Below are 27,204 nucleotides of genomic sequence, written 5' to 3'. Positions count from 1 at the left end.
CTAACACTTGGTTTAAGAATCATGAAAGAAGGTTGTATACATGGAAGAGGCCTGGAGATACTAGAAGGTTTCAGATACATTATATAATGGTAAGACAGATTTAGGAACCAGGTTTTAAATTATAACACATTACGAGGGGCATATGTGGACTCTGATGACCACAATCTATTGGTCACGAACTGTAGATTAAAACAGAAGAAACTGCAAAAAGGTGGGAATTTAAGGAGATGGGACCTGGATAATCTGACGGAACCAGACGTTTTAGAGAGTTTCAGGGAGAGCATTAGGAAACGTTTGACAGTAATGGGGGAAAGAAATACAGTAGAAGAAGAATGGGTAGCTTTAAGGGATGAAATAGTGAAGGCAGCAGAGGATCAAGTGGGTAAAAAGACGAGGACTATAAGAAATCCTTGGATAGCAGAAGATATATTGAATTTAATTGATGAAAGGAGAAAATATAAAAATGCAGTGAATGAAGCGGGAAAAAAGGAATGCAAACGTCTCAAAAATGAGATCGACAGGAAGTGTAAAATGGCTAAGCAGGGATGGCTAGAGGACAAATGTAAGGACGTAGAGGAATATCTCACTAGGGTAAGATAGATAGTGCCTACAGGAGACCTTTGGAGAAAGGAGAACCCGTTGTATGAATATCAAGAGCTCAGATGGAAACCCAGTCCTAAGCTTCTTTGCTTAGATAGGTTGAAGGACTATATAGATGGTCTGTACAAGGGCGAATTACCGGAGGACAGTATTATGGAAATGGAAGAGGATGTAGAAGAAGATCAAGTAGGAGTCAAGATACTGCGTGAAGAGTTTGACAGAGCACTGAAAGACCTAAGCCGAAATAAGGCCCCGGGAGTAGACAACATTCCATTAGAACTATTGACAGCCTTTGGAGAGTCAGCCCTGACAAAGCTCTACTATCTGGTGAGAAAGATTTATGAAACACGCGAAATACCCTCAGACTTCAAGAAGAATATAATAATTCCAATCCCAAAGAAAGCAGGTTTTCACATATGTGAAAATTACCGAACTATCAGTTTAATAAGCCACGGATGCAAAATACTAACTCGAATTCTTTACAGACGAATGGAAAAATTGGTAGAAACCAACCTCGGGGAAGATCAGTTTGTTGGAACACGTGAGGCAATACTGACCCTACGACCTACCTTAGACTAAGGAAAGGCAAACCTACGTTTCTAGCATTTGTGGACTTAGAAAAAGTATGTTGATTGGAATACTCTCTTTCAAATTCTGCACATGGCAGGGTTAAAATACAGGAAGCGAAAGGCTATTTACAATTCATACAGAAACCAGGAGGAAGCTATAGGAGTCGAGGGGCATGAAAGGGAAGCAGTGATTGGGAAGGGAGTGAGACAGGGTTGTAGTCTCTCCCCTATGTTACTCAATCTGTATACTGAGCAAGCAGTAAAGGAAACAAAAGAAAAATTTGTAGTAGGAATTAAAATCCATGGAGAAGAAATAAAAACTTTGAGGTCCTCCGATGTCATTGTAGTTCTGTCAGACAGCAAAGGAGCTGGAAGAGCAGTTGAACGGAATGGACAGTGTCTTGAAAGGAGGATATAAGATGAACATCAAAAAAAGCAAGACGAGGATAATGGAATGTAGTCTAAGTCGGGTGACGCTGAGGGAATTAGATTAGGAAATGAGACACGTAAAGTAATAAATGAGTTTTGGTATTTGGGGAGCAAAATAACTGATAATGGTCGAAGTAGAGAGGATATTAAATGTGGACGGGCAATGGCGAGGAAAGCGTTTCTGAAGAAGAGAAATTTGTTAACATCGAGTATAGATTTAAGTGTCAGGAAGTCGTTTCTGAAAGTATTTGTATGGAATGTTGTCGTGTATGGAAGTGAAACGTGGGCGATAAATATTTTAGACAAGAATAGAAGCTTTCGAAATGTGGTGCTACAGAAGAATGCTGAAGATTAGATGGGTAGATCACATAACTAATGAGGAGGTTTCGAGTAGAATTGAGGAGAAGAGAAATTTGTGACACAACTTGACTAGAAGAAGGTATCGGTTGGTTGGACCTGTTCTGAGGTATCAAGGGATCACCACTTTAGTATTGGAGGGCAGCGTGAAGGGTAAAAATCGTAGAGAGAGACCAAGAGATGAATATACTAAGCATCTTAAGAAGGATGCAGGTTGCAGCAGGTGCTGGGAGATGAAGAAGGTTGCACAGGATAGAGTACCATGGAGAGCTGCATAAAACCAGTCTCTGGACTGAAGGCCACAACAACAACAACAATAGGTGAGTCTTTTATTAGAGGTGGAGCCCCTCCACGCCCACACCGGCATGATGGCCAACACAAAAGGTCTATTGCCATCTCTGCATAAGGGTTAGTATTCACTAAAGTGAGGTGTCGCAGGATGTGGGTACTGCGATGTTTGCGTACGTCTGGTTAGGATTAACCGTTAATACGCGCTCATCTGGAGATAGATTGGTCGAAATCTGACGAAGAGTAGCCGTTTTAAGGGCAGAGGAAAAAAAGTGCCAGGGCAAGAGCCAAGGGAAAAAAACCTCTGCGATAGTTACGTCGGGTGGTAAGAGCAGTAGCGGTTTTCTTGCTGCCTGCGATATGTTGTGCAAGGATAGGCTATGTTAGTAGTGGGTATCATGCTTGTCGATACCTTGGCGTTGTGCGTTGTGCTGCTCGGCGGCTGGCGCTGGGTGCTGGTACGGAGTCCTCGATCAGCGTCAGCAACCTGCAACAGTTAGGTTTGTTATCGATTTTGTGTCCGATAGGTCATATACCGGAGACACAGTGTGAGGGAATGTTGGCAGTTTGTTTGTGCGCCTGTGGGCGAGCTCGGTCGGTGTCCCTGCTGTGGCCTGTTGATCGGCTCTAGTAGCAGCTGGTAGTTGCCAGTCAGTGTTGCTGATGTGCAAGGGCGTACCGACGTTTGTTGCTGTTTGCGTATGTTAGTTTACCACAGGTGGCTATGCCCTAGCTACCAGTGTATTTGGCCGCTTGTGTTTCCACCTGTGGTTGTGATTAGATAGGTGAGTGGAACCTCATGCCCTTTTACCTGTTCTGTTAGAGCTGAGATTCGCAGTGAAGGTTTATCTGTACTGTATTCATTTGTTCTCACTTAATCACAAATCATTTTGTTAAGTTACACTGTGTAAAGGCTGTGCTCAACTATTGAATTCATTGTTATTATGTAAATTCTGTCAGAGTTTGCCACATCAATTCTCCTTGGCAGTACCGTTTTGCATTCAGCCAAAAAGATTATAGATTCTGAAGCGTTTTAAACGACTGAGAGGCTTGCTTTTTAATTTAAAGTACTAGATGGTTCAAATGGCTCTTGGCACTATGGGACTTAACATCTGAGGTCATCAGTCCCCTAGAACTTAGAACTACATAAACCTAACTAACCGAAGGACACCCACATCCATGCCCGAGGCAGGATCCGAACCTGCGACCGTAGCAGGCGCACGGTTCCAGACTGAAGCGCCTAGAACCGCTCGACCACTTAAAATACTAGATTCCGAAACTGATTTTATTTTGAGTCTTTCGCTGGCTGCGAGGATAGAGCTGAAGAGATCATTTCTTGTTCCAGTGCAAATTCCCAAGGTCACTAGAGGTCTGGAAATAGGCTGTTTCACATTCTCATACTCTTTCGAGCCCACCATACTCGGCCACGGCTTCTCCTAGTGCGATTGCTCGAAGCGGAATGGTGGTGGTGGCGGTGGGGGGGGGGGGGGGGGGGGGAGGGGGGCAGAAGCCATCCGGCCTGGCACGCTCGTCACACTGCTGTTGCGACCGTTTTAGTAACAGCTCACGCAGGCTGGCGTCGCTCCTGATGGTTCAATCGGCTCCGAGCACTATGGGACTTAACATCTGAGGTCATCAGTCCCATTGAACTTAGAACTACTTAAACCTAACTAATCTAAGGACACCACAAATATCCATGTCCGAGGCAGCGTTCGAACCTGCGACTGTAGCGGTCGCGCAGTTCCAGACTGTAGCGCCTAGAACCGGTCGGCCACCCCGGCCAGCGTCTCTCCTGACAAACTGCAGCTAGCTACTAGAACTACACGCAGATAGCTTTGTTATGCTGTAGTGTATGGTATTGTGTAATCGCGACACCTTTAGATCCGTAAGAAAAAAAACGGTGTGCTTCACGCAATAAAGAAAATTTGGAAGTAATTTAGAGTTTCGTGGGAAACTATGTAACTACCAACTTTTGTTGGTCACATAATGAATATCATATCGCTGTTTATTGAAACAAATGCATTTACGTGAACAATTAGAAACAAGGACAAATTTTCTCCAAATTATTCCCTGTTCGTGTAGTTATAATAAACCGAATTGTGTCGAATCAAGTTCGCTTCTTCCGTCCAAACTGCGCTGAAATTTATTTCACTATTCACATTTGAGTCTGGAAGACAAAACATTCACCTCAATAAATTTGATAGTTTGGAAAAGAGCGTGCGGTTACGCTTTCATCTCTCACGAGCATCTTCGTGTTCACGACTATCCGTCCGGGTTAAATACATGTCAACTTATTCGGTAGATTGAGTGACCAACAATCTAGTTACTCCGAAAATAGAGACTTCATTGTTTTGGCTCTTGAGTGTGACAGACTTTCTCTTAACAGTCATAAAAAAATATTTACAAATGTAACAAAGACTAAGGTATCATTGCGACGTTATAATTTTGTTATCACTTCCAAAAGCCGGAAGCGCGATTATAGAATTTTTACTGTTATGTGCAACGTCGGTGTTTCGACTTTCTCATCAGCGAGACAGAGACAATGATGTTTCAGCACTCGTAGTATACGCATGTAATAGACAACAATACGACCGCTGTACTGTACTGCCAAAATACTGAAACCGGCGTTTTGCAGTTAAGCGCGTCCATAGTAATTTAAACGTACGCTCTTCTGTATCTTCGGGTCCTGTATTACGATGACTTCCCAGCTTGTGCACCCATAAAGAAACAAACTGCGTTTTTGGAAACTTCCCGCCTTTCAGCATTCTTATTGCATCTTTGAATGGCTCTAAAAATGTCACGAGTTCTTTTGTGGTGTTGTTGTAACTAGTAAGTTCTTCAGAGATTCCTCTCTCCAAAAGCAGTTCTATGGTTTTGTCGTACTACCCTACTGCGTGGTGTAGCATTCTAAGCAAGTTATTCCACTTAAACTCCGTTTCTTGCTTCAGGATTGTCTACATCGACTTCATGTCACCAGTTTTCTTCATGAAACAGACACTACCTTCAGCAGCATAACTCGTCGAATAAAGCACTCGGAGCCCTTTTATTAAATAACCATCATACAGCAAGTGTTTCAGGACTCCGTTCAAAACATATGTAGGGCATACATAATGCTGAAAAGATTGCTGTGCCTTTCATATATTTGTGCTATGGTCAGTAGCAAATGAATTATTTTTAAAATGCTGGGGATTAACTCCTAACAATTTGAATAATGTTTCCTCGATGAGGTTCTTCATAAATTTCCCATTCTTATTTCTACTTGGAAAAGTGAACTGTCACCAATAAGCCGGCCGGGATGGCCGACCGGTTCTAGGCGCTACAGTCTGGAACCGCGCAACCGCTACGGTCGCAGGTTCGAATCCTGCCTCGGATATGGATGTGTGTGATGTCCTTAGGTTAGTTAGGTTTAAGTAGTCCTAAGTTCCAGGTGATTGATGACCTTAGAAGTTAAATCCCATAGTGCTCAGAGCCATTTTAACCATTTGTCACCAATACCATATTTCGCAGAGTCTAATCATGAGAAGCACAGTGCACAGTACTAGATAGGTAAAACATTTTCCGATATTTGTTGGTCCATATATCTGCTCTACATCCACTCACATTCACACTCTTTTTATATCATCAGCCTTCTGACTGGTTTGATACGGCCCGCTACGTATTCCTCTCCAGTGCTAACCTCTTCATTCAGAGTAGCACTTGCAACCCAAATCCTTAATTGTTTGCTGGATGTATTCCAATCTCTGTCTTCGTCTACGGTTTTTGCCCTCCACAGCTCCCTCTAGTGCCAAGGAAGTCATTCCCTGATATCTTAACAGATGCCCTATCATCCTGTCCCTTCTCCTTGTCAGTGTTTTCCACGTATTCCTTTCCTCTCGGATTCTTACCTTATGAGTCCACCTAATTTTCAACATTCATCTGTAGCATACCATCTCATATGCTTCGTTTCTCTTCTGTTTTCCCACAGTCAATGTTTCACTACTATACAATGCTGTGCTCCAAATGTACATTATCAGAAATTTCAGCCCCAAATTAAGGCCTATGTTTGATACTAGTAGACTTCTCTTGACCAGGAAAGGCCTTTTTGCCAGTGGTGGTTTGCTTTTCATGTCCTCCTTGGTCCTTTCGTCTTGCTGCCTAGATAGTAGAATTTCTTAACTTGATCTACTTCGTGATGATCAATCCTGATGTCAAGTTTCTCGGTGTTCTCATTTCTGCTACTTCTTATTACCTTCGTCTTTCTTCGATTTACTCTCAGTCAATATTCTTACAATGTGCATTCACTCTGTGTAATTTGAGTTCTGACTGTGATGTATCTTCATGTCCTAGATCAAGGCTATAGTGTCCATTTGTTGATTTTTTTTTCTAACTGAGCCAGAACGGAGTTATGGCTTATGAGAATTTGTAACATACATCGAAGTGTGATTTAGTTCCATTGTTACTTTAACTATAGGTACTGCTAAACATCTTATACAAGATTTTTGGTACTGTTGTTTAGGATATTTTTGCCAAACATGAAGCAATAGGGTTTTCCTCATAATTAGACATTGTGGCAATCCGAAGGTAGGATTTGAGTCTAGCGAGCGGCTGTAGAACGTTACCTGCCATAACATGTAGCGCCAAGCGTGAAGAACGGAGGAAGTGGTGTTACGGCATGGAGATGTTTTTTCTGGACAGAGTGTCGTCTCCTTACTGCCCTTAAGGTTCAAAATGGCTCTGAGCACTATGCGACTTAACTAGAACTTAGAACTAATTAAACCTAACTAACCTAAGGACATCACACACATCCATGCCCGAGGCAGGATTCGAACCTGCGACCGTAGCGGTCTCGCCGTTACAGACTGAAGCGCCTAGAACCGCTCGGCCACTCCGGCTGGCCTGCCCTTAAGACCAGTCTAAGTACGGAAGGACAGGAACACGTTTTACAGCAATGTGTAGTGCTGTAGAGCTGCTATTCGAAAGCGATAGCTGTTTGTGTCAGCATGACAAAAAAACTCCGTCATTAACCAGCATCTGTGAGGCAACGGTTTGCGCAGAATAACACTCCTGAAATAGATTAGACTGCGCAGAGTCCCGACCTGAATCAAATGATCCTCCTATGAAGTGAGTTAGGACGTCGACTTTGTTTCAGACTCCAGGGTCCAATATGATGGGCCACCATTGCTCCACAGACATTCAGACACCTCGTTGAAAGTATCGCCAGCAGAGTTTAAGCCGTCATGAACAAGGGCACAGGACCGAGCGAGGTGGCCCAGTGGTTAGCACACTCGACTCGCATTCGGAAGGACAACGGTTCAACCCCGCGTCCGGCCATCATGATTTAGGTTTTCCGTAATTTCCCTAAGCCGCTTCACGTCAATGTCGGGATGGTTCATGTGAAAGCGTACGACCGACTTCCGTCCCTAATCCGATGAGACCGATGACATCGCTGTTTGGTATCTTCCACCAAACCAACCCAACTCAAGGAAGGGCACACGTCATGTTAATATCCATTAATAAGTGTCCGGACTCGTTTGGTCAGATAGTGTATATTCATCGCGTCGCAGGGGTAACAATCTTCACAGGACTAATAAAATCCTTCTATCAAAAACGCATGGGAGAGAAGCTGTTAAGAACAATAATGTGTGATGAAGTGAGCCTGTAAGCGCGCGACACTTCGATTTTTCACAGCTGGTTCAACATTCTCCCCACTTTGCCACATTTTTTACTACTATGCATGATCTATCTACTGGCAGAAGAGATTTATCCTGGCGTAATTCGGTGATCGATTTGGCGCTAGAAATTGGCAAACGTGTGACTTGGAATTCGCACGTTATCGCGACCATTAAGAACACTTCTGGCTGCTTAAACAGTAGGGACGGCTTATACAGTCGTACCGCACTGTTTTGATATGTGGTTCCTGTCGGATGACAACACACTACTGTCCCTTTAAAGATGGCAAAATAGAGCCTCAAAAATATTAATTAGCACCAATAGATTCTATAAAACACTTGCATCACAGAGAAATCAGGACCACAGACGATTCATTTCTCCATTCAGGAGTAGTAAATTGAATTTTCGATACAGGTCTCACTAAATATTTACGCATGAAGTAATGAGTGCTATCTACAGGGTATGTTGAATTGATTCCATATTTTTAGATTTCCAGAAAGCTTTCGACACCGTTCCGCACGAGCGTCTTCTAACCAAACTGCGTGGCTATGAAATATCGCCTCAGTTGTGCGACTCTATTCGTGATTTCCTGTCAGAGAGGTCACAGTTCTTAGTAACAGACGGAAAGTCATCGAGTAATGCAGAAGTAATATCCAGCTTTCCCCAAGGAAGTGTTACAGGCCCTCTATTGTTCTTGATCTACATTAACGACGTAGGAGACAATCTGAGTAGGCCTCTTAGACTGTTTGCAGATGATACTGTCATTTACCGTCTTGTAAAGTCATCAGATGACCAAAACGAAATACAAAATGAATTAGATAAGATATCTACATGGTGCTAAAAGTGGCAAGTGACCCTGAATAAAGAAAAGTGTGAAATTATTCACGAGAGTGCTAAAACAAATCCGCTAAATTTCGATTACTCGATAAGTCACAAAAATCTGAAGGCTGTAAATACTTAGGGATTACAATTACAAATAACATAAATTGGAACGCTCACATAGACAATATTTTGGGTAGATCAAACCAAAGACTGCGATTCATTGGCACAACACTCAGAAGGTGCAACAGGCCTACTGTAGAGACTGCTTACATCACGCTTGTCCGCCCTGCTCTGGAGTATTGCCGTGTGGTGTTGGATCCGCATCAGGTGGAACCGATGGATGACATCGTAAAAGTTCAGAGAAGGGCAGCTCGTTTAGTATTATGGTTACAGTGAAACACCGAAATCTGGAGAATGTCGACTTTCACCGGTGAATGTCAACATTCACACAGTCGCTTAGTGTATGTCCGATATATTTGCTAAATACCCTTATTTCTGACTTACACAGGAAAATGTTGACATTCACCATATACTAATGGTGAATGTTGAACATGGAGATTTATATTTTCTTCTCCGTAATTCAGTCGATATAAAAGGTCACAAGGGTGACGTAACTTTTTCGCCTCTCTTTCTGAAAGGAATGACCAAGAATTTAAAATACACAGTACATTCTACATGAGAAAAGAAAATAATAGTTATAAAAATATTACTTACTTATATGATTCAAATCTTATTTATTGCAACAACTTAAACTATTATGACACTTTGAATTGCACAAGAGTCGCTTGCTTTTACAACTGCATTTATTTGTGGAACACTTCCTTTTGCAACGACAGCGTGTATAGCCTTGCCCCCGCTTCTCGAATTAGCTGCAGCTGCTTGTCTCAGCGACATTTCTTGAAAAGAAATCTCATCTATGGAAAGTAACTTTTCTTTACAAATTACGAACTGATTACGTGTGCAAAGCTGCTTCAGGGTACCATTTTTATTTGCCAGTTTCTTGAAAACACATTTCGGCTATCTGTACGACCACGGTCGACATCATGGACTTGTATTCGTACATTATCACCAATTTGAGCAGGAGGAAATTGATTTTGTGAGGTTCGTAACTTCTTTGTTGCTTGCAGTAAAAGGTTTTCTTTCGCGGCCTCTCTTTTTATAGAAATCACCTCGTGTTTTTCAGACAGAATTTGATGTGAAGGAGTTGTAGGTTCTCTTCAATATTTTTCTTTGTTATATGGTTTTCGGTATGACTACCGATCCAATTTTTTTATAAGCATTAACAGTTTCTTCAAGCTGTTCTTCGGTTTCAGAAGAATTGGCAATTTCTTCGAGTTGTTCTTCAGTTTCAATATTTGCCATTTGTTCGCCAGGCAAAAAAGACAATGCTATACCTCTTTTTGCTTTAACGCCAAACATGGTTTCATAAGGACTTTGACGTATTCCTTCGTGGTATGTAGTGTTCTTGGCAAATGGAACAAAAGATAAACCATCTGACCATTTATTCGTAACGTTATCATTCATCCATGCAGTTAGCATATTATGTATATCCTGATTGGCCCTTTCAACTGAGCCTTGTGTTTGACTGTGACGAGGCTTTCCACGAACTATTTTAACACCTTTCCACATAGCGCATATTTCGGATATAACTTGATTACTAAATTCGCTACCATTATCTTATTGCAATATTGCTGGTGCACCAGATGTTAAAAATATTGAAAGAACGTGATGACCTACTTCTTCAGCTCTTTTAGTTTTCAAAGGTCGTATGTGGACAAACTTAGTTAAATGATCTTAATACATCATTATGAACATATATTCGCCATCTCTGTTTGACTGCAGATCTATCAGATCTATCAGATCAACTTGACATCTTGAGTTTAATTCAGAGCTAACCATTGGCTTCACAACGATACTTTTCTTAGGTGCATTTGACACTGTTTGCATAAATTTAAATACAACATTACAACATTACAACTTCATATGTAATATTTTTGTATTTAACTTGCAACTCTTTAAGCATATGTGTTCTTCCTCCGTGGCCTATTCTCATGTGAGTTTCGTATAGTATACTGTACAATTCTTCATTGGTAACGTAATACTGTATGTTCGTTTCTCCTGGTTTTAATGGTACAATTACTTTCTAAAACATAAAAACGTTTTAATCGTTCTGTAATCCAAAGGTGTGTTGCATTTAATTTTAGCAGAAACCACTTCAGAAAGTATTTTAGAATACATTTCTTGCGAATCATAAAAACAAGAGTCTTCTTGTTTACCCACAACTAATGTATTTAACTTTTCATGGAAAAGATCACGATTTAGTGCAGTATCCATTTAGTATAAATTAGGGTACCGGAAAAAATCAGGAAAACGTTGCTCGCGTTATCAAAGCTTGCATAAGACTGACAAAGCTGATTGACTCCGAGCAGAACAAAGGATTTGGCGGGAGAGAGCCAGTCGCTTGTTTCTTGACTCTTCTGTTTTGGACCTCCACCAGAGCATATCTGTGATTGTCGGCACACACCGGAGAGGGTCCGAATGTACAATAATGTAATGAAATATTCGATCTTTCGCCGACGTATTTGGTATCTGTTGACATTCACCGGTAAAAGTCGACATTGTCCAATTTCGGTCATTCACGGTAACATTATCACAAAATAGGGGAGGTAGTGCCACAGACATGACACATCAATTGGACTGGCAACCATTAAAAGAAAGGCGTTTTCCGTTGCGACGGGATCTTCTTGTGGAATTTCAGTTACCAGTGTCCTCCTCCGATTGCGAAAACATTCTCTTCGCACCCACCTACATAGGGAGAAATTATCATCACTATAAAGTAAGAGAAATCAGGGCTCGCACGGAAAAATTTAAGTGCTCGTTTTTTCCGCGCGCCGTTCGAGAGTGGAAGGGTAGAGAGACAGCTTTAAGGTGATCAACTGAACCCCCTGCCAGGCACTCTATTGTCAATTTCAGGCTAATCACGTAGATGTAGATGAATGAACAACTGTCGCTTTTAAAAGACCTTATTTGTCTCTCCTAGGACACATTATGAAGTGACAAAAGCGTGCAGTCACAGCAAAAAGGGATGCAACACTTATCTACACACATATTCCATTTTAGGATTCCCAAGTGCTGACCAAAGTCTACCAAGCCAACAGATCAGTCATAATTCCCGGTGCTCACATTATGTTATACTTCTTTGGACACTCATGAACTTTGTCAAGAAAACCTCACTGGGAAATGCCACAGTCAAATATTGAAATTTACAATCGCTATCAACTAACTGCGTAACAGGTTTCCTTTTATCTATCTGACATTCGTGTCATGTCGTTTAAAAAATAAAGAAATGACTAATATTGTATCTTGAAAATATTTCCTAGAACAGCCCAGAAAAAGAAGGGAAGAGAGAAAGTATTCACCACCAGCCGAATGATCACTTTTTGTAGTGTCACCTTTCAACTAAAGCTCAAAACAATTTTTCATAACTCTTTTCAGATGACTTTCTTGCTCGTTACTGATTTTGTTCCTCTGTCATCGACAGGACGGAGCGGTCCAGATCATAGTTCCACATCTTACAAAGGAAAATGTTGAAGGCAGCTGTGGTCCAGACGCCTCTCTTCATCTGTCCTGGCCTTCACCTGACGCAACAACGGAGACTCCGACGCCAGAGGAAGCTAATGCACTGAATGTGGAAGAGACATCGTGGTCCGAGCCCACAGTATTTGACGATGTCAACAGCAACACACTTCATTTCGACTTTGTACAGCAGAACGACTCTTACTTCATAGCAAACATTACAGGCTTCATTAATATTAATGACGTTTCCGAAGACTATTCACCAAACAGTAAGTTTCTCTTTATATTTTTTTTCTTTCTTTCATAACTGGTCTTCTGTCTATTCATGATAACTGACAAGTTGTTAAGAGAGGTCGCATTCTTCCCTTTCTCTCTCTTATTTCACCCTAATTTCATTAAGCAAGCTAAAACCTGTGGGATAGAGATTTAGAGGTTCATTCAGTGATTCTAATGACGTTTTATCCTACCCTATTTGCGCCAGAAAGTAAGCTACATCACATATATCAGAAAAATTGCAGGTATAAGAAATATAAAAGTTTGTTTTATTTTGCCTCTGTACAGTTTCACAAATCCACAGTGGTCTATACACGTTATATTGAAGAACCTCCGTGCATAGAAGGTTAATTGTGAGCAGGCCATGGCTTTAAGATATGCACTATGTGTATGGGCTTAACTTAAATGGATAACGTTGATATTTTTGACTCTAGCTGGAGATACTAACGTGGGAATTTACTCATAGAATATTTAATTTGAAGAGAAGGTATCTAACATAAACAATATTTCATTTTAACATGTTAAATTACTGACGAGAAACGTCAATCATATGCATAATCATGAGGAAATGAAGATCAGTTTACCAGCTCAAATTCTAGAAATTCTAATTGGTAGCCGTGATTGATTAGTAGTGTTACTCGACTGGACAAGAAAGTATTCCCTGCAGTCGCTAACGTCGATCAGGAAATCAAACTCTAAGCTTGTTAACCCCACACGGAAAACGGTGACTATAAACATGGTGACTAATGGCAAAGCTCACACATTCAACACACCAAGACAGAATCTGAGACAGGTACTGGTACAGAACTACTCGTAATCATCGTATCAAGGCTCATCACTACAAAATTACAACTGCTATGAACTAAGAAATGAATAATAATCTGGAACAATTTTAAAAATCTCCTTTAGGAATTATGGGAACCTTAACACTAAATGTCAAAAACTAATAAAGCACTGGAAGCGGTATCAGAGATTAAGAACAGAAAGAGCTGTATGGAACAAAGGAGTATGGGGATCACGTCATGCTGCGTAGTGGAGTTGCAGAGTAGGAAAGAGAACCTTTGAGCACAGCTATGTGAACAGATGGCGACAGGAAAAGTGGGATCAAGAGTTGTGGATATGCAACTGATATAATAATAAAAAGATTGGAGAAGACCAAGTATCACAATTATTGCTGTATTTTCATCCTAAAGTGGTAAAACGTGAATTATTGGAGCAGTACAACCACGCGAAAACGGTACACAGTGATATCACGATCAAAACATTTACCTAATAAATAATACATTCGAAGAAAAGCACATAAAAATTATTTGAGAAGGAAATTATTCATAGAAATTCTTCATAAATAACACAGGCTATATCAGTAACAGCACGTTAATGATCGCAGGGTCCATGGAAGACTACACGTTGAGAAAAGTGCATTTGGCAAAAACAAAAATCGAAAACACGCGACCTGGTATCATAATACAAACAATTCATCACTGACAAGCACAGTGGACAGAAACGTCAGTACCATTAGTTTGAAGCAGCAATTTTGCGCCTCTCAAATAACATAAACACATTAAATACGTCTGCTATATGACCAGAGGAACATAGGACTTCATGTGATGTGAATAATTCTCTCTCCTCACTGAATGCATGCACTAAAAAAAAATCTAGGAAAAGGATGCATTTATTTGCGCTATTACTCTGCATGTCCCTCTTTCCTTAGGTCCTCGCTTTCATATCCTTCCCGTCCGCAGCTCGTGGTCGTGTGGTAGCGTTCTCGCTTCCCGCGCCCGGGTTCCTGGGTTCGATTCCCTGCGGGGTCAGGGACTTTCTTTGCCTAGTGATGACTGGGTGTTGTGTGATGTCCTTAGGCTAGTTAGGTTTAGGTAGTTCTAAGCTCTAGGGGACTGACGACTACAGATGTTAAGTCCCATAGTGCTCAGAGCCATTTCATATCCTTCCTCATTACACGTCTTCCTTCTTCCGATCATTCCAGATGCACCAATCTTTGCATTTATGGCCTTCCGCCATGTACTTGCAGCCCCCTCACTCTCTCCTTCATCCTCCCAGCAGCCCCCCACCCCACTACTCCACAAACGTGTATACAGTTAACCGTATGTTGAGGGGTCGAGGGGGAAGAAGTTTATAAGGAAGAATGAAATAATACAAGTACTAGATCTGTCTTAAGTTGGCAACACATTGAGTTCCAATGTAAACTAGTCAGTTCAAATAATACGAATAATAACAATAGCAAATAAATGAAACATATAAATAGCAGCAAAATCGATAAAATCATGTGCAAGTTTTACGTACCCGCTCTGTACACCTTGTGGAAATGTAGAGCGTAAATAAAAAAAATAAAGAACAGGCAAGCAAATTAGTCCCAAATGTGAAAAATATTATAAATGTCGTCATGGACGCCTTTTCATTGTAAAATTTATGTTTGTACAACCCAATATTGCAACGTTGGCCCTTTGGTTATTATCAGTTGGAAATAATTGTGCTTTAGCGCATTTCAAAACATACAATCATCTGAAATAAACATATGCATTTTATCGGCACTTCTACGTGTGTCTAACAAGTACTGAAGCAGAAATATTTCTACCTGATAATGGCCCTATGGCCGAAACTGCAATAGAACGTCGTACAAATACATAATTTTAGAGTCAAAAGGCGACCATGATGTAATTTACAAAATTTTACATACTGTGACCCCTATTTAATGTAGAAAATTTTTATGGAAAGCGCCTGCAGGAAACAAGAGTCCCATTACAAACAGGAAACAGGCGAAACGTCCAGTACCACAGCGCTCTTTCTCTTGTTTATGGAAATTATCTTGCATTATCACAGAGAGCTGCTATCACGCAAATCGAATGAAAATACTAGGTCATTCTTTATGTTATTACAGCCACGCGGCGAACATCATTAGCGAAATATTTGGGAGTGTTGAAGACTGTTGGACAAATTTTTTGTATGTAGTGTCTGTATTACTGGTTTTATTACGTTTCTTGGGGTACACCAAACGTTACATCAATCGTCTATTGTAGCACAAGATGGTTATAATTAAACTCAAGCTACTTGAGCCAGTGTAGACGGAAAACTCTTTACCGTATATGTGGCCAACTTAACAGACTACGCTGCAGGATTTGCGTCGTTTGTGGTTTTAGTACCATGACTTGCCGTTAGGCTCCGGTACTGGCATGGCGACGTAGGGCTGAAACAAGCATAAGCGTGCGTTATAGCTGAAGACAGTCAACATGTGTCTGGACAAGGTGTCCACGGTTCTAAACGTAAAACTGTTTTATCAAAGCAACAGTAATGGTACTAGTACTGCTCCTCTTCGCCAATATCGACGCATTCAAGTAATATGGACACACTGAAGAACGTCTGGAAACTGGAATGTAATAATGGTACGCAATAAATGTTACTCTGAAGTGTGGAAATTAAAAGGTGTTCCATTCTATGTTTCATTCTTTGTTTTACTGCCGCATGTCCTTACAAATGTTTCCACCAAGGTCTATTGTCCTGCGACAACTCGTTTGATTGGTTGGTTGATTCGGGGAGAGGACGAAACAGCGAGGTCATCGGTCCTATCGGATTAGGGAAGGATGGTGAAGGAAGTCGTCCGTGACCTTTCAAAGGAACCATAGCGGCATTTGTCTGAAGCGACTTAGGAAAATAGCGGGGAAACTAAATCAGGATGGTCGAATATGGATTTGAACCGTCGTCCTCGCGAATGCGAGTCCAGTGTGCTAACCACTGCACTACCTCGCTGGGTCACTAATTTGTCAAAGGGGCCCTATGAAGTAGCCAAAGTTTAACTACAACCACTCTGTACACTCTCTGTACGCTCAAATCTTATTCAAGCCAACAGCAAGCCTGGGAGTTTCACGAGTTATTGTGATCAGTTATCAGGCAACAGATGTTGTATGAATGATTCAAACCAATGATTTTAGGGGTAGATTATAGCGGTGAACGTATCGACGCTTTTCTTCAATGTTATAAGGAATTGTGTACATGCCTCACATCCATGTCTTACAAATAAACGTAATGTGTGATTGTTGTTTCTTTGTCGCTGCGTGACAACTTTCTGTTACAAAACGTCTGTCGTAGTAGCTTTCACAACTAATGTAGGTTACAGTTAAATTTCTTGTTGGCAGCATGATCATTAGATACGGAACATTATCTAGGAACGGACAGGAATGACTGGAAGACTCCACTTTTCCTTAGATAACTGTGCGACAGACACGTTTATTATGAACAGCCATCTCTTGTGCTCATGTTCTGTGACATCATCTTCTATGTTTTGCAGGCACGGTAATCGAACTGTCCGTAACAGACCAGAAACTGTTCGAGGCGCCGCTGGGGATCGTGTCCATGTGCTACGGGAAGACGCTGGTCGAAGGAGACGTCTACGGCAACGTGACAGCCGTCACTCTCGTTTTCACCGACGTGCAGCTACTGGCCTACCACGAGGAGTCCTTTTGGCCAAACCAAGGTACCTTACTGCTTCCATCATCTGGTACGCTTATATCTAACTTGAACGACAAGTTTAGGATTCCTGATTAAGCTAATTTTGTCAATCATAAAAGAAATAAATTTACGACACCGTTTGAACAATGTTTGGAAGAACAGAGTATATTTCAAAAGACTTCGCAGTTACAGATTTAATACTGTACTATGAGACACTTTGAATATTACGCTAAGGTAGATTGTGGGAAGTCGAAAAGGTAGATAATAAGGACACATGTTTTTGGTAACAGCCGGAAAGGATGTACTTCAAATATTCTTTGAATCTGTTTTGCTCCTGCGTAAATAACATATCACAGATAGTATGAATTAATCTTAAGCCAAACTCACAGATGTAATATTATTCTAATCGTTCCAGATACTTCAGTAGATAATACCATAGGCAGTTAAATATTTTTTGTTGGTGCAAAAAATATCTGGGAGGTTGGCAGATCTGCAAGAAAAGTACTTAAGTTTGATTTATATGTTACTAGCGACTAGCTTCACCTATGCACGGGTAGCACTAAGTTATACAAGCGGACCATTTGTCTGGCTTTGCGATAGTAAATTATATGCACAGAAATACCTCGTGAATCACCCTCTCTACCAGTGAAAACGATATCAAAATCCCTACAGTAGCGCCTGGGATAAGCCTTCACATACAGAGAGAAAAATACGGCGGGGGACTGGTTAGTAGTTTGGTTGGGGGGAGGGGACCAAACAACGAGGTCATCAGTCCCATCGGATTAGGGATTTCCTAAGGAAGGCGGCCGTGCCCTTTCAAATGAAACATTCCAGCATTTGCCTGACGTTATTTAGGGAAATCACAGAAAACCTAAATCAGGATGGTCGGATGCGGTCTTGAGCCGTCGTCCTCCTGAGTGATAATGCAGTGTGCTAACCACTGAGCAACCCCTCTGGGTGTGGAGGACTTTAATTTATAATACATATACTGAGGTGACAAAATTCACAGGATACCTCCTAATATCGTGTCGTACCTACTTTTGCGCCACAAAGTGCAACAACTCGACGTGCAATGGACTCCACAAGGCGTTGGAAGTCCCCTGCAGAAATATTGAGCCGTGCTGACTCTATAGCCATCCATGATTACGAAATGCCCGTTCGGCTAGCCGCGCGGTCTAACGCTCTGCTTCCCCTTATTCCGCCTCAGTTACAATGTGTCGGCGTGATTGCTGCGCAAACACCGTTTACACGTACGTATATACCATAATCATTCTGCAAAGCAACACGCAAACATCTGGGGGTACACTCATGTGGTATGAGACTTCTCTGGGGGGGTGGGGGGGTGGGGGGGGGTATTCACTGTGGCCGAGCCGCACAATAATGCTGGGTTTGGTGTGGGGCGGCGGAGGGGTGGGTAGACTGCTGTGGCCTGTTGTGGGGCTGTGAACCACTGAAAGGCTAAGGCGGAACGAAGCCCATCCGTCGTTTCTAGGTCTCGGTTAATACAATACATTATGCCACATAAATGATCAATGGGATTCATGTAGAGCGATCTGGGTGGCCAAATCGATTGCTAGAATTATCCTGAATGTTCTTCAAACCAATTGCGAACTGTTGTGGCCAGATGACATGGCGCATTGTCATCCAAAAAAACTGTGTCGTTGTTTGGGCTCATGAAGTACATGAATGCATAAAAACGGTCTCCAAATAACCGAATATAACTATTTCCAGTCAATGATCGCATCAGTTGGGTCAGAGTATCCAGTCTGTTCCATGTAAACACACCCCACACTGTTATGGAGCCATCACAGTGCCTTGTTGACAACTTGGGTTCGTGGCTACGTGGGATCTGCGCCATATTCGAGCGCAGCCATTAGTCCTTAGGAGCTGAAATCTAGACTCATCTGACCAGGCCACGAGGGACTGGAGTCTAGAGTCTAACCCATATGGTCAGAAGCCCAGCAGGACAGGCGATGTCGTGCTGTTAGCAAGGGCACCCACGTCGGTTGTCTGCTGATAGAGCCCATTAACTCCCAAGTTCGCTTCATTGTCCTAATGGATACATTCGTCGTACGTTCTACATGATTTCTGTGGTTATTTCATGCAGTGGGGCTTGCCTGTTAGCGCTAACAACTATTTGCAAACGCTGCTGTTCTCCGTAGTAAAGTGAAGGCCGTCAGCCATTTCATTGTCCATGGTGAGAGATAAGGCCTGAAATTTGGCATTTTCGGCACACTCTTGACACTGTGGATGTCGGAGTACTGAATTCCATAACGATTTCCGAAATGGAATGTCCCATGCATCTACATCCAACTACCAGTCCGCGTAGAAAGTATGTTAATTCCCTTCATGCGGCTACAATCACGTCGGATCCTATTTACATGAATTACCTGAGTACAAATGACAGCTCTGCAAATGCACTGCCTACCTCGTGTACGCGATACTGCAGCAATCTTTATAAGGGCATATGGGAAGGACCCTCCATTTAATACAGCTACTCTCAAGACACTTCTAAACAAGTCAGTAACTGCTGTGTAATCAGTATAAAACAAAACACAGTCTTATAAAATGGGAGATCAATGACAGCGTTTGGCTCCAAAAGGGCAATGCACGAAACCTTTAATGGCCGATGTAGCTTCTAACAGTACCACCAGTTGCAAAGTAGGTTAGAAATCAGACTACAATGTTTGCTCACGCAGCATTTGTTCGCTTTATCGGGCAACAACAAAATTATTGACTGTGGATGGTATCGTCAGAATGGAAATAATGAAGTCACTGTAAAAAGTCATTAATTTTGGCATTTATCTTGAATGGATTCCAACGTAGACTTTGTCGAAGTTGTTATGGCTCATCTTGTAGATTCTAGGGTGATTCCACTTTGATTGCTAGAAGGCCCAGATCTGTATTTTAGCAATTTTTGAAGACCTAACAAATGCGTTTTTCAGGTAATTTTTAATGATCAAACAATCCCAGATCCGAACAATGGTATGGTGGAAAAAATTTTTGACTTGGTGTCACGATCCACATCTTTATTAAACTTCTTGTAAATGCACATATACTTCTTCTTAATTATTACATCAAGACAACAGTTTTGTATCAATCTTCATATATATTAAATTTCCACTTTAACCAAACACAAGACTTGACTGTTCTTTTACAAAGCGAAACAACAACTTAACTTCTGCAAAGTGAAACAAATACTGCTCTGTGCGCATTCGCGCCAAAACGGCTACAAGTAAGTCAAAGATTATGACAGTCTTACAGAAATGAATACACACAGGAACCATATCACTGTAATATATCGATACATCGGAGTACATATACATTAATAAAACCAAATGTGAATATTCTCACAAAAATATGTCCGTTACTTCACAGAAAAGTAGTACGATATTACTGGCATCGAGAACTGGGGTTGGAGTGCCGTAATGGTCACGTAACTAAAGAACCATTACATTATCGTAACCTTTCTCACAAAATCCAAAGTAACACAGGTTGCATGTTACGCCAATCAGTGACACCAAGATTAGTGTCAGAGGCGTTGAGAAACTGTTGAAACCGCTAAAATTACACTAGTCTTCAAGGCCCGATGATACCCGTGTCGCGTATACAGAATTTACAGCTGTGTTAGCCTCCATTTGAGGTATAACACATTGCTGTAGGAAATTTAAGGACAAAAATAACTTTCCCATGATGTTTCACTGTGAAATAACAGAGGCCGATGGATCCTGGGCCAGACATAGAAAGAACTCTTTCGGTATAGCCCAGAAGATAACTGAAAGAATTCACAGTCAAAACGAGTAGAAGCTACAGTTTTATTCAGAAGCAATTTTCACACTGAATTCACCTCGACTTATAATGGTTTCCTGGTCATTACAAAAGTCTGTTTCTTAATAGGGTGGGTGACCACCACAGACGGCATGTATGCTCTGAATGTGCTTTCATGCTGGACAAAAGGTTCGTAAGGAGTTCTTGTGATAGGGTGTTCCAGTCCTCTGTCAGAGCGGCTGACAAATGGTGGATGGTCGTTGGTGCATCTGGGCATGCTATAGTACGTCTCCCAAAAGCATCCCAAACGCGCTCGATGGGATTTAAGTTAGGGGAAAGGGAAGACGAGTCCATTCGCCGAATGTTCTCCCGTTCCAACTGCTCCTCCACCTGTGATCTTGGATGCGGTCGATCATTGTCATCCATGAAACTGAAGTCACTGCCGAACGCACCCCCGAAAAGACACACGTGGATAAGGGGTGGAGTGTCACTTTAAAGTTGAACTCTAAGTGTAACGCGTTCAAACATTAGGGAGACAGTACGCTCAAGCAACATTATGACTCTGTACGCCACAACACGTGGACCACCAAAATAATGATGCTCGAAATGTTCCTGGGTGAATTACATTTTCCCATCTCTCGCCATATGAAGGTAAATATAGCATTACAACACTTACAGCGAAGCAGGACAAACAATATTAATGTCTTTTTCCATAAGTGGCTTCATACTTGGCTGTCATCAGATTTTGTGGCCAATACCTTCATATGAGGTCTAAAGTTTCTTCAAGATCTTCTGTCAACTTCTATCCGAATCACAATTCACGTACATAAAACAACATTACACAACAGCCATATCATTAATATCACTTCGTGTTAAGATGTACGTTACACTCTCACTTGGCGCCAAGTTGTGTCCCCTTCAAAGTCTTTATTTACTCAGTTACGCTCAACTGCCTTGTCATATGTATTCATGAGCGTATCAATGAAAATTTACATAAACCAAAATTTTCAAACAGCTTCCTGTCTCATGTTACTATCAGTAACTATCAAACTAAATAAATTCTTGCGTAAACAATGAAATTTTCACAAATACACTTGCATAACAAATTTACAAAACACTTTAAACAAAATTTACATAACTTAATATAAAATTAAAGTCTCTGGAAGCGATTAATTATAATTGTTATGAATCATGGTTTGCAGTTCGTCTAGCAGTCCTCAGATCTGAACACGTAAATGTTGTGCTCTTCTTCATAGAGGTGGTCCAAGAGTTTACAGAAGATGATTCATACCACACACACACACACACACACACACAACTGAAGTTGCGTTCCAGCTACGCTGAATCGGCCACAGATGGTGCTGGCATAACCGCAATTCGGAATATTACATGGAAAAGTGTCATGCAGGTGCGAAAAAAACTGATTTGATAGGCACTTGAAGATAGATGCAGCTATCCCGAGGATGCCTACTTACAAATTTTCTAGAATCAGCTTTAATTGAGGTATGGAGAAATAAGCTATAGCTCCCTTCATAGTGAAGACAAGAGTAGACTAAGTACAATGCGCATAGAACGGTTTAAGAAATCATTCTTCCCACGCTCCATTCGAAAATGGAACCGGAAGAAGCACTAAAAAACCTTTTTAAACGGAAGTACCCTCTGCAATACACTTTACAGAGACTTGCACAGTGTACGTATTGATGTCAATAGACGTTTTTGTAATATGAGATTAGACAACATCCACTATTTCTGATTCCTGTTTTGCTGTCAAATGTCCAATACACGTACACCAACATTTACTTAATTTTGGCCGAAAACGACGATCAGTGCCGATATTGTTGGTATGTTTGTAGTGAGCTCGTGTAGGTCCTCGCCTGTGCTGGAGACAGACGACACGGTGGCCATCGTCCTCGGCACACTGGCAGCCGTGGTCGGCGTCGGACTGCTGGGCGCCTTCATCTACTACCTGCGTACGCGATAACTGCCGCAACGCTGTGTGGCAGGTTTATGGTACCACTTCTACCGTGGTAAAGACACACAAATAGGGAATTAGCCAGTAACGTCTTTAGATGTTTTGTTTCCAAGAATTGACTTCACTGTACTCTGATTATATTAAATTTATCGTTTGATTTGTCTCTGTACGATCTGTACTGATATGACTGTCATGGTTCCTCTGGAGTGGACATACGCAGCCACATATAAAGCAACTGAAGTAAATAAATATTTATGTAATTATTTTGTTTTCTGTTTTTAGGCAATATACTGAACTGTAATGACGTTAGATGTTTTTTCCTCTAAGATATACTTCAGAAAATATCTATACTTATTTACTGTTCCTTCGTTTCAGGTAACTAAACATAATTGTTTCTCAGTTCCTGTCCTGTTACTAGCTAAAGTCACTCCTCACACTGCTATGTGTGTATTGTGATATACTACATTACTGAAACGTTAAATAAAGTGTAATGATTTATAGATCAATCATATCGTGACAAAATGAACGAAACCTCTCGCATCACTAAGGCAAGACTTTCAAGAAAACATTAAGAGGATGATTATAGAATGCACTATTTAAATAAAACTATTTTAAATTTGTCTAAGATGATGTGAGAAGTTACTATGAAGCTATGATAAAAGAGACACCGATAAAAAATAAGAAAGAAAGAAAGATAGCAAAACTAACTCTTATGTTGGGTACTGATTATATTTTTCACTGAGGTAACAATCGTACAGTAATTAGCAACTAGCAAACAGTGGAAAAATTGCACAAGAATTCAAACATTTCTTAAAATTTTGTGTACTGTAGAACATGAATCAGAAATTCAATCATTAATTAGAATTCTGAATGCCATTCCATAACTAATATCACATGGGGTGTATAAAGTCATTTCAGGCACAAAGAAAGGAAAAATGTCTGCAAATGACGGGGTTTCAATAGAACTTTTTGTACCTAATTTTGAGACATAAGGGGAAAGAGTTGCATTTTGCAAGACTGACAGATCTTGGCCCTAGCCAGCGCTGTTACAGAAGTTTAATATACTTTCTGATTCCATTTTTAAATGTTGGTATTCACTTTTTGTGTGCTGCATTGTTTTTCTGAAACTGCAAACAACCTGTTCCAAATACAACACATTCTTGTACCTAGGAAAGAATATTCTATTGAAATTTAAAAGCAGTACAATTGAGTGAATCTTGTCAATATTGTAGAATCTATCTGTTATATTATTACTCTGCTGCACACATGCAAGTGACAACATAAGAGGAAGTATTACCAGAAACGAGTTATAAGTTAAATACAATGTTAAACAGAAGGTATTGGAAACTAATCAGAATATTCCTTTACAATACAGGTCAAATTGTTAACAGTGTAAAAAAACCAAGATCATTTACAAGTATCCCGTGTTCCATGATAAAAGACCTTCTTGCATTTCAGGGCACAAGAAGGTGCATATCTGACAAAGTACAGCTTAACAGTCAGTCATAATACAGTTAGTTTTAAAAATATATAGAATTTTACTTGTTGTTAAAGTCTGCTACTGAATAATTAACGTCTTCTTCCAAACAGATTTAATATGCTGTACATCACATCAGTATGCAGACTTCAAAATATTTACAAATGCCACACAAGACAAAACTTTATGTCTCACAACAACAAAAACAGTAGCAAATGGCGGAAACTGCTTAAGACAGTCTCTACTGCGTGTTCCTTCGTGTTATTCAGTCAGTACACTGAAATACCGAGCAGGAAACTGTTCCTAGGTACACAATTCTCGAGATGCAACGCTCTCCCCTACAAAAGCAATACCGAAAATTAGTAAGAGAATGTCCCTGGTGTTAGACAGTGTACCATTAGTGGAACCATGCTACACATATACTGTTTCATAAGGATGAATACTAACAAGATATAAAATAGCTGCAAGCATTTCAGCTTTGGTTGTGTAACTTATCACCATCGTAAAAAAAAAAAAAAAAAAAAAAAAAAAACGTTAGTTTTGATATAAGTACAGCATTTAGGCTGATTTAAAAGTGGTTCTAACACAGCAGAATAGTTACAAGTAGTCAACTGTATTTTAGAAGATAGTAATGAGTATCAATTACCACTTTGTAGGGGTTCATGAATTTTAAAAAGAGTCTGACTCAATTAAAGAATCTATATTAATAACTTCTAAAAAATAAGACACCCATTCAACCTGTATTAGTGTACTGAAGAATACATATTTTATTGAAACAGATTACAGAGTGTCACACATGGCAAATTCATAATCAGTAGTTTTCACATACAGCAGAGAGACATATTGTTTGACTGCATAAATCATTTACCAACTCAGTGTCACTCAGCACACAGTGGGGAGATGGATGATAGAAAGACTAGAAAAGGCAGGGAAACAAATATTTTGATCACAGAAGAAACAGTAATGGAAAAGTAATCACAAGGATACCAAAAAAGTAAAGGTGCCTAGGATGTATAACCCAGGGAAATGATGGTATTAGGACCCAGGAATCTGAATTTCTAGAAAAACGGAAAGAATGTGGGCATGATGTAGTGGAATGTTGACAGATGACATTAAGAAAAATGCATATGGAGCATGGGTCGCAATTCACTGGAAGCTGTAATGCACTGCAAAATCTAGACGAGGCTTTTACCAGCACTAGATTTTAGGTGGCTGCTGCTTCTGCTGGTGACGATTTTTCATTTGAACATGATTTCAGATCCCTATACTCAATTTACAGCAACAATAAATAGCATTTGTTAACAGTAATAGGTCCTTATTTATAATTAATTCTTCAACTTCGTTATCATGACCACCATATTTTTAAGTACTTTGATGTATTAATCTGGTTTAAGTTAAAAGTGTCACCACATCATTATTTCCTTAAATTTATTATTATTATTACCTATGTCATGAATAACAAATTGAACTGTAAATAATAAAAGCTTTATATCCTGTAGTGGATAATTAATTATTGTCAAGAACTGTGGTATTACAAAGTATCAATTTTTCCAATGTTTCTCTTGATCATCTGAAGTTTAGCGGAATATTTACAGATGATCATGATTCAACAACTTTGATAGAATTACCTACTCTAAAGTGAGGTTACTGAGCAAACAGAAAATAAATGTCAAAAATATTAACTGTTAATTAGGATGAATATACACTCCTGGAAATTGAAATAAGAACACCGTGAATTCATTGTCCCAGGAAGGGGAAACTTTATTGACACATTACTGGGGTCACATACATCACATGATCACATTGACAGAACCACAGGCACATAGACACAGGCAAAAGAGCATGCACAATGTCGGCACTAGTACAGTGTATATCCACCTTTCGCAGCAATGCAGGCTGCTATTCTCCCATGGAGACGATCGTAGAGATGCTGAATGTAGTCCTGTGGAACGGCTTGCCATGCCATTTCCACCTGGCGCCTCAGTTGGACCAGCGTTCGTGCTGGACGTGCAGACCGCGTGAGACAACGCTTTATCCAGTCCCAAACATGCTCAATGGTGGACTGATCCGGAGATCTTGCTGGCCAGGGTAGTTGACTTACACCTTCTAGAGCACGTTGGGTGGCACGGTATACATGCGGACGTGCATTGTCCTGTTGAACAGCAAGTTCCCTTGCCGGTCTAGCAATGGTAGAACGATGGGTTCGATGACGGTTTGGATGTACCGTGCACTATTCAGTGTCCCCTCGACGATCACCAGAGGTGTACTGCCAGTGTAGGAGATCGCTCCCCACATCATGATGCCGGGTGTTGGCCCTGTGTGCCTCGATCGTATGCAGTCCTGATTGTGGCGCTCACCTGCACGGCGCCAAACACGCATACGACCATCATTGGCACCAAGGCAGAAGCGACTCGCATCGCTGAAGACGACACGTCTCCATTCGTCCCTCCATTCACGCCTGTCGCGACACCACTGGAGGGCGGGCTGCACGATGTTGGGGCGTGAGCGGAAGACGGCCTAACGGTGTGCGGGACCGTAGCCCAGCTTCATGGAGACGGTTGCGAATGGTCCTCGCCGATACCCCAGGAGCAACAGTGTCCCTAATTTTCTGGGAAGTGGCGGTGCGGTCCCCTACGGCACTGCGTAGGATCCTACGGTCTTGGCGTGGATCCGTGCGTCGCTGCGGTCCGGTCCCAGGTCGACGGGCACGTGCACCTTCCGCCGACCACTGGCGACAACATCGATGTACTGTGGAGACCTCACGCCCCACGTGTTGAGCAATTCGGCGGTACGTCCACCCGGCTTCCCGCCTGCCCACTATACGCCCTCGCTCAAAGTCCGTCAACTGCACATACGGTTCAGGTCCACGCTGTCGCGGCATGCTACCAGTGTTAAAGACTGCGATGGAGCTCCGTATGCCACGGCAAAATGGCTGACACTGCCGGCGGCGGTGCACAAATGCT

General features: G+C 41.2%; 1 protein-coding gene across 1 annotated transcript in view; it reads left to right on the top strand.

The window, feature by feature from the left end:
- The window catches only part of LOC126281640 (uncharacterized), a 31,073-nt gene extending 8,005 nt beyond the window's left edge, over nucleotides 1-23,068 (top strand). The window contains exons 3-5 of the mRNA XM_049980771.1: nucleotides 12,256-12,559; nucleotides 16,864-17,049; nucleotides 22,646-23,068. Coding sequence (XP_049836728.1) covers nucleotides 12,256-12,559; nucleotides 16,864-17,049; nucleotides 22,646-22,773 — 618 coding nt within the window. The 3' untranslated portion in view covers nucleotides 22,774-23,068. The remainder of the gene's footprint in view (nucleotides 1-12,255; nucleotides 12,560-16,863; nucleotides 17,050-22,645) is intronic.
- The last annotated feature ends 4,136 nt before the right edge of the window (nucleotides 23,069-27,204 follow it).

The sequence above is a fragment of the Schistocerca gregaria genome, chromosome 7 (genome assembly GCF_023897955.1).
Source record: "Schistocerca gregaria isolate iqSchGreg1 chromosome 7, iqSchGreg1.2, whole genome shotgun sequence".
Lineage (NCBI taxonomy): Eukaryota > Metazoa > Arthropoda > Insecta > Orthoptera > Acrididae > Schistocerca > Schistocerca gregaria.
Note: the sequence above shows the minus strand (reverse complement) of the source record. Positions and strands in the feature narration are given on the sequence as shown.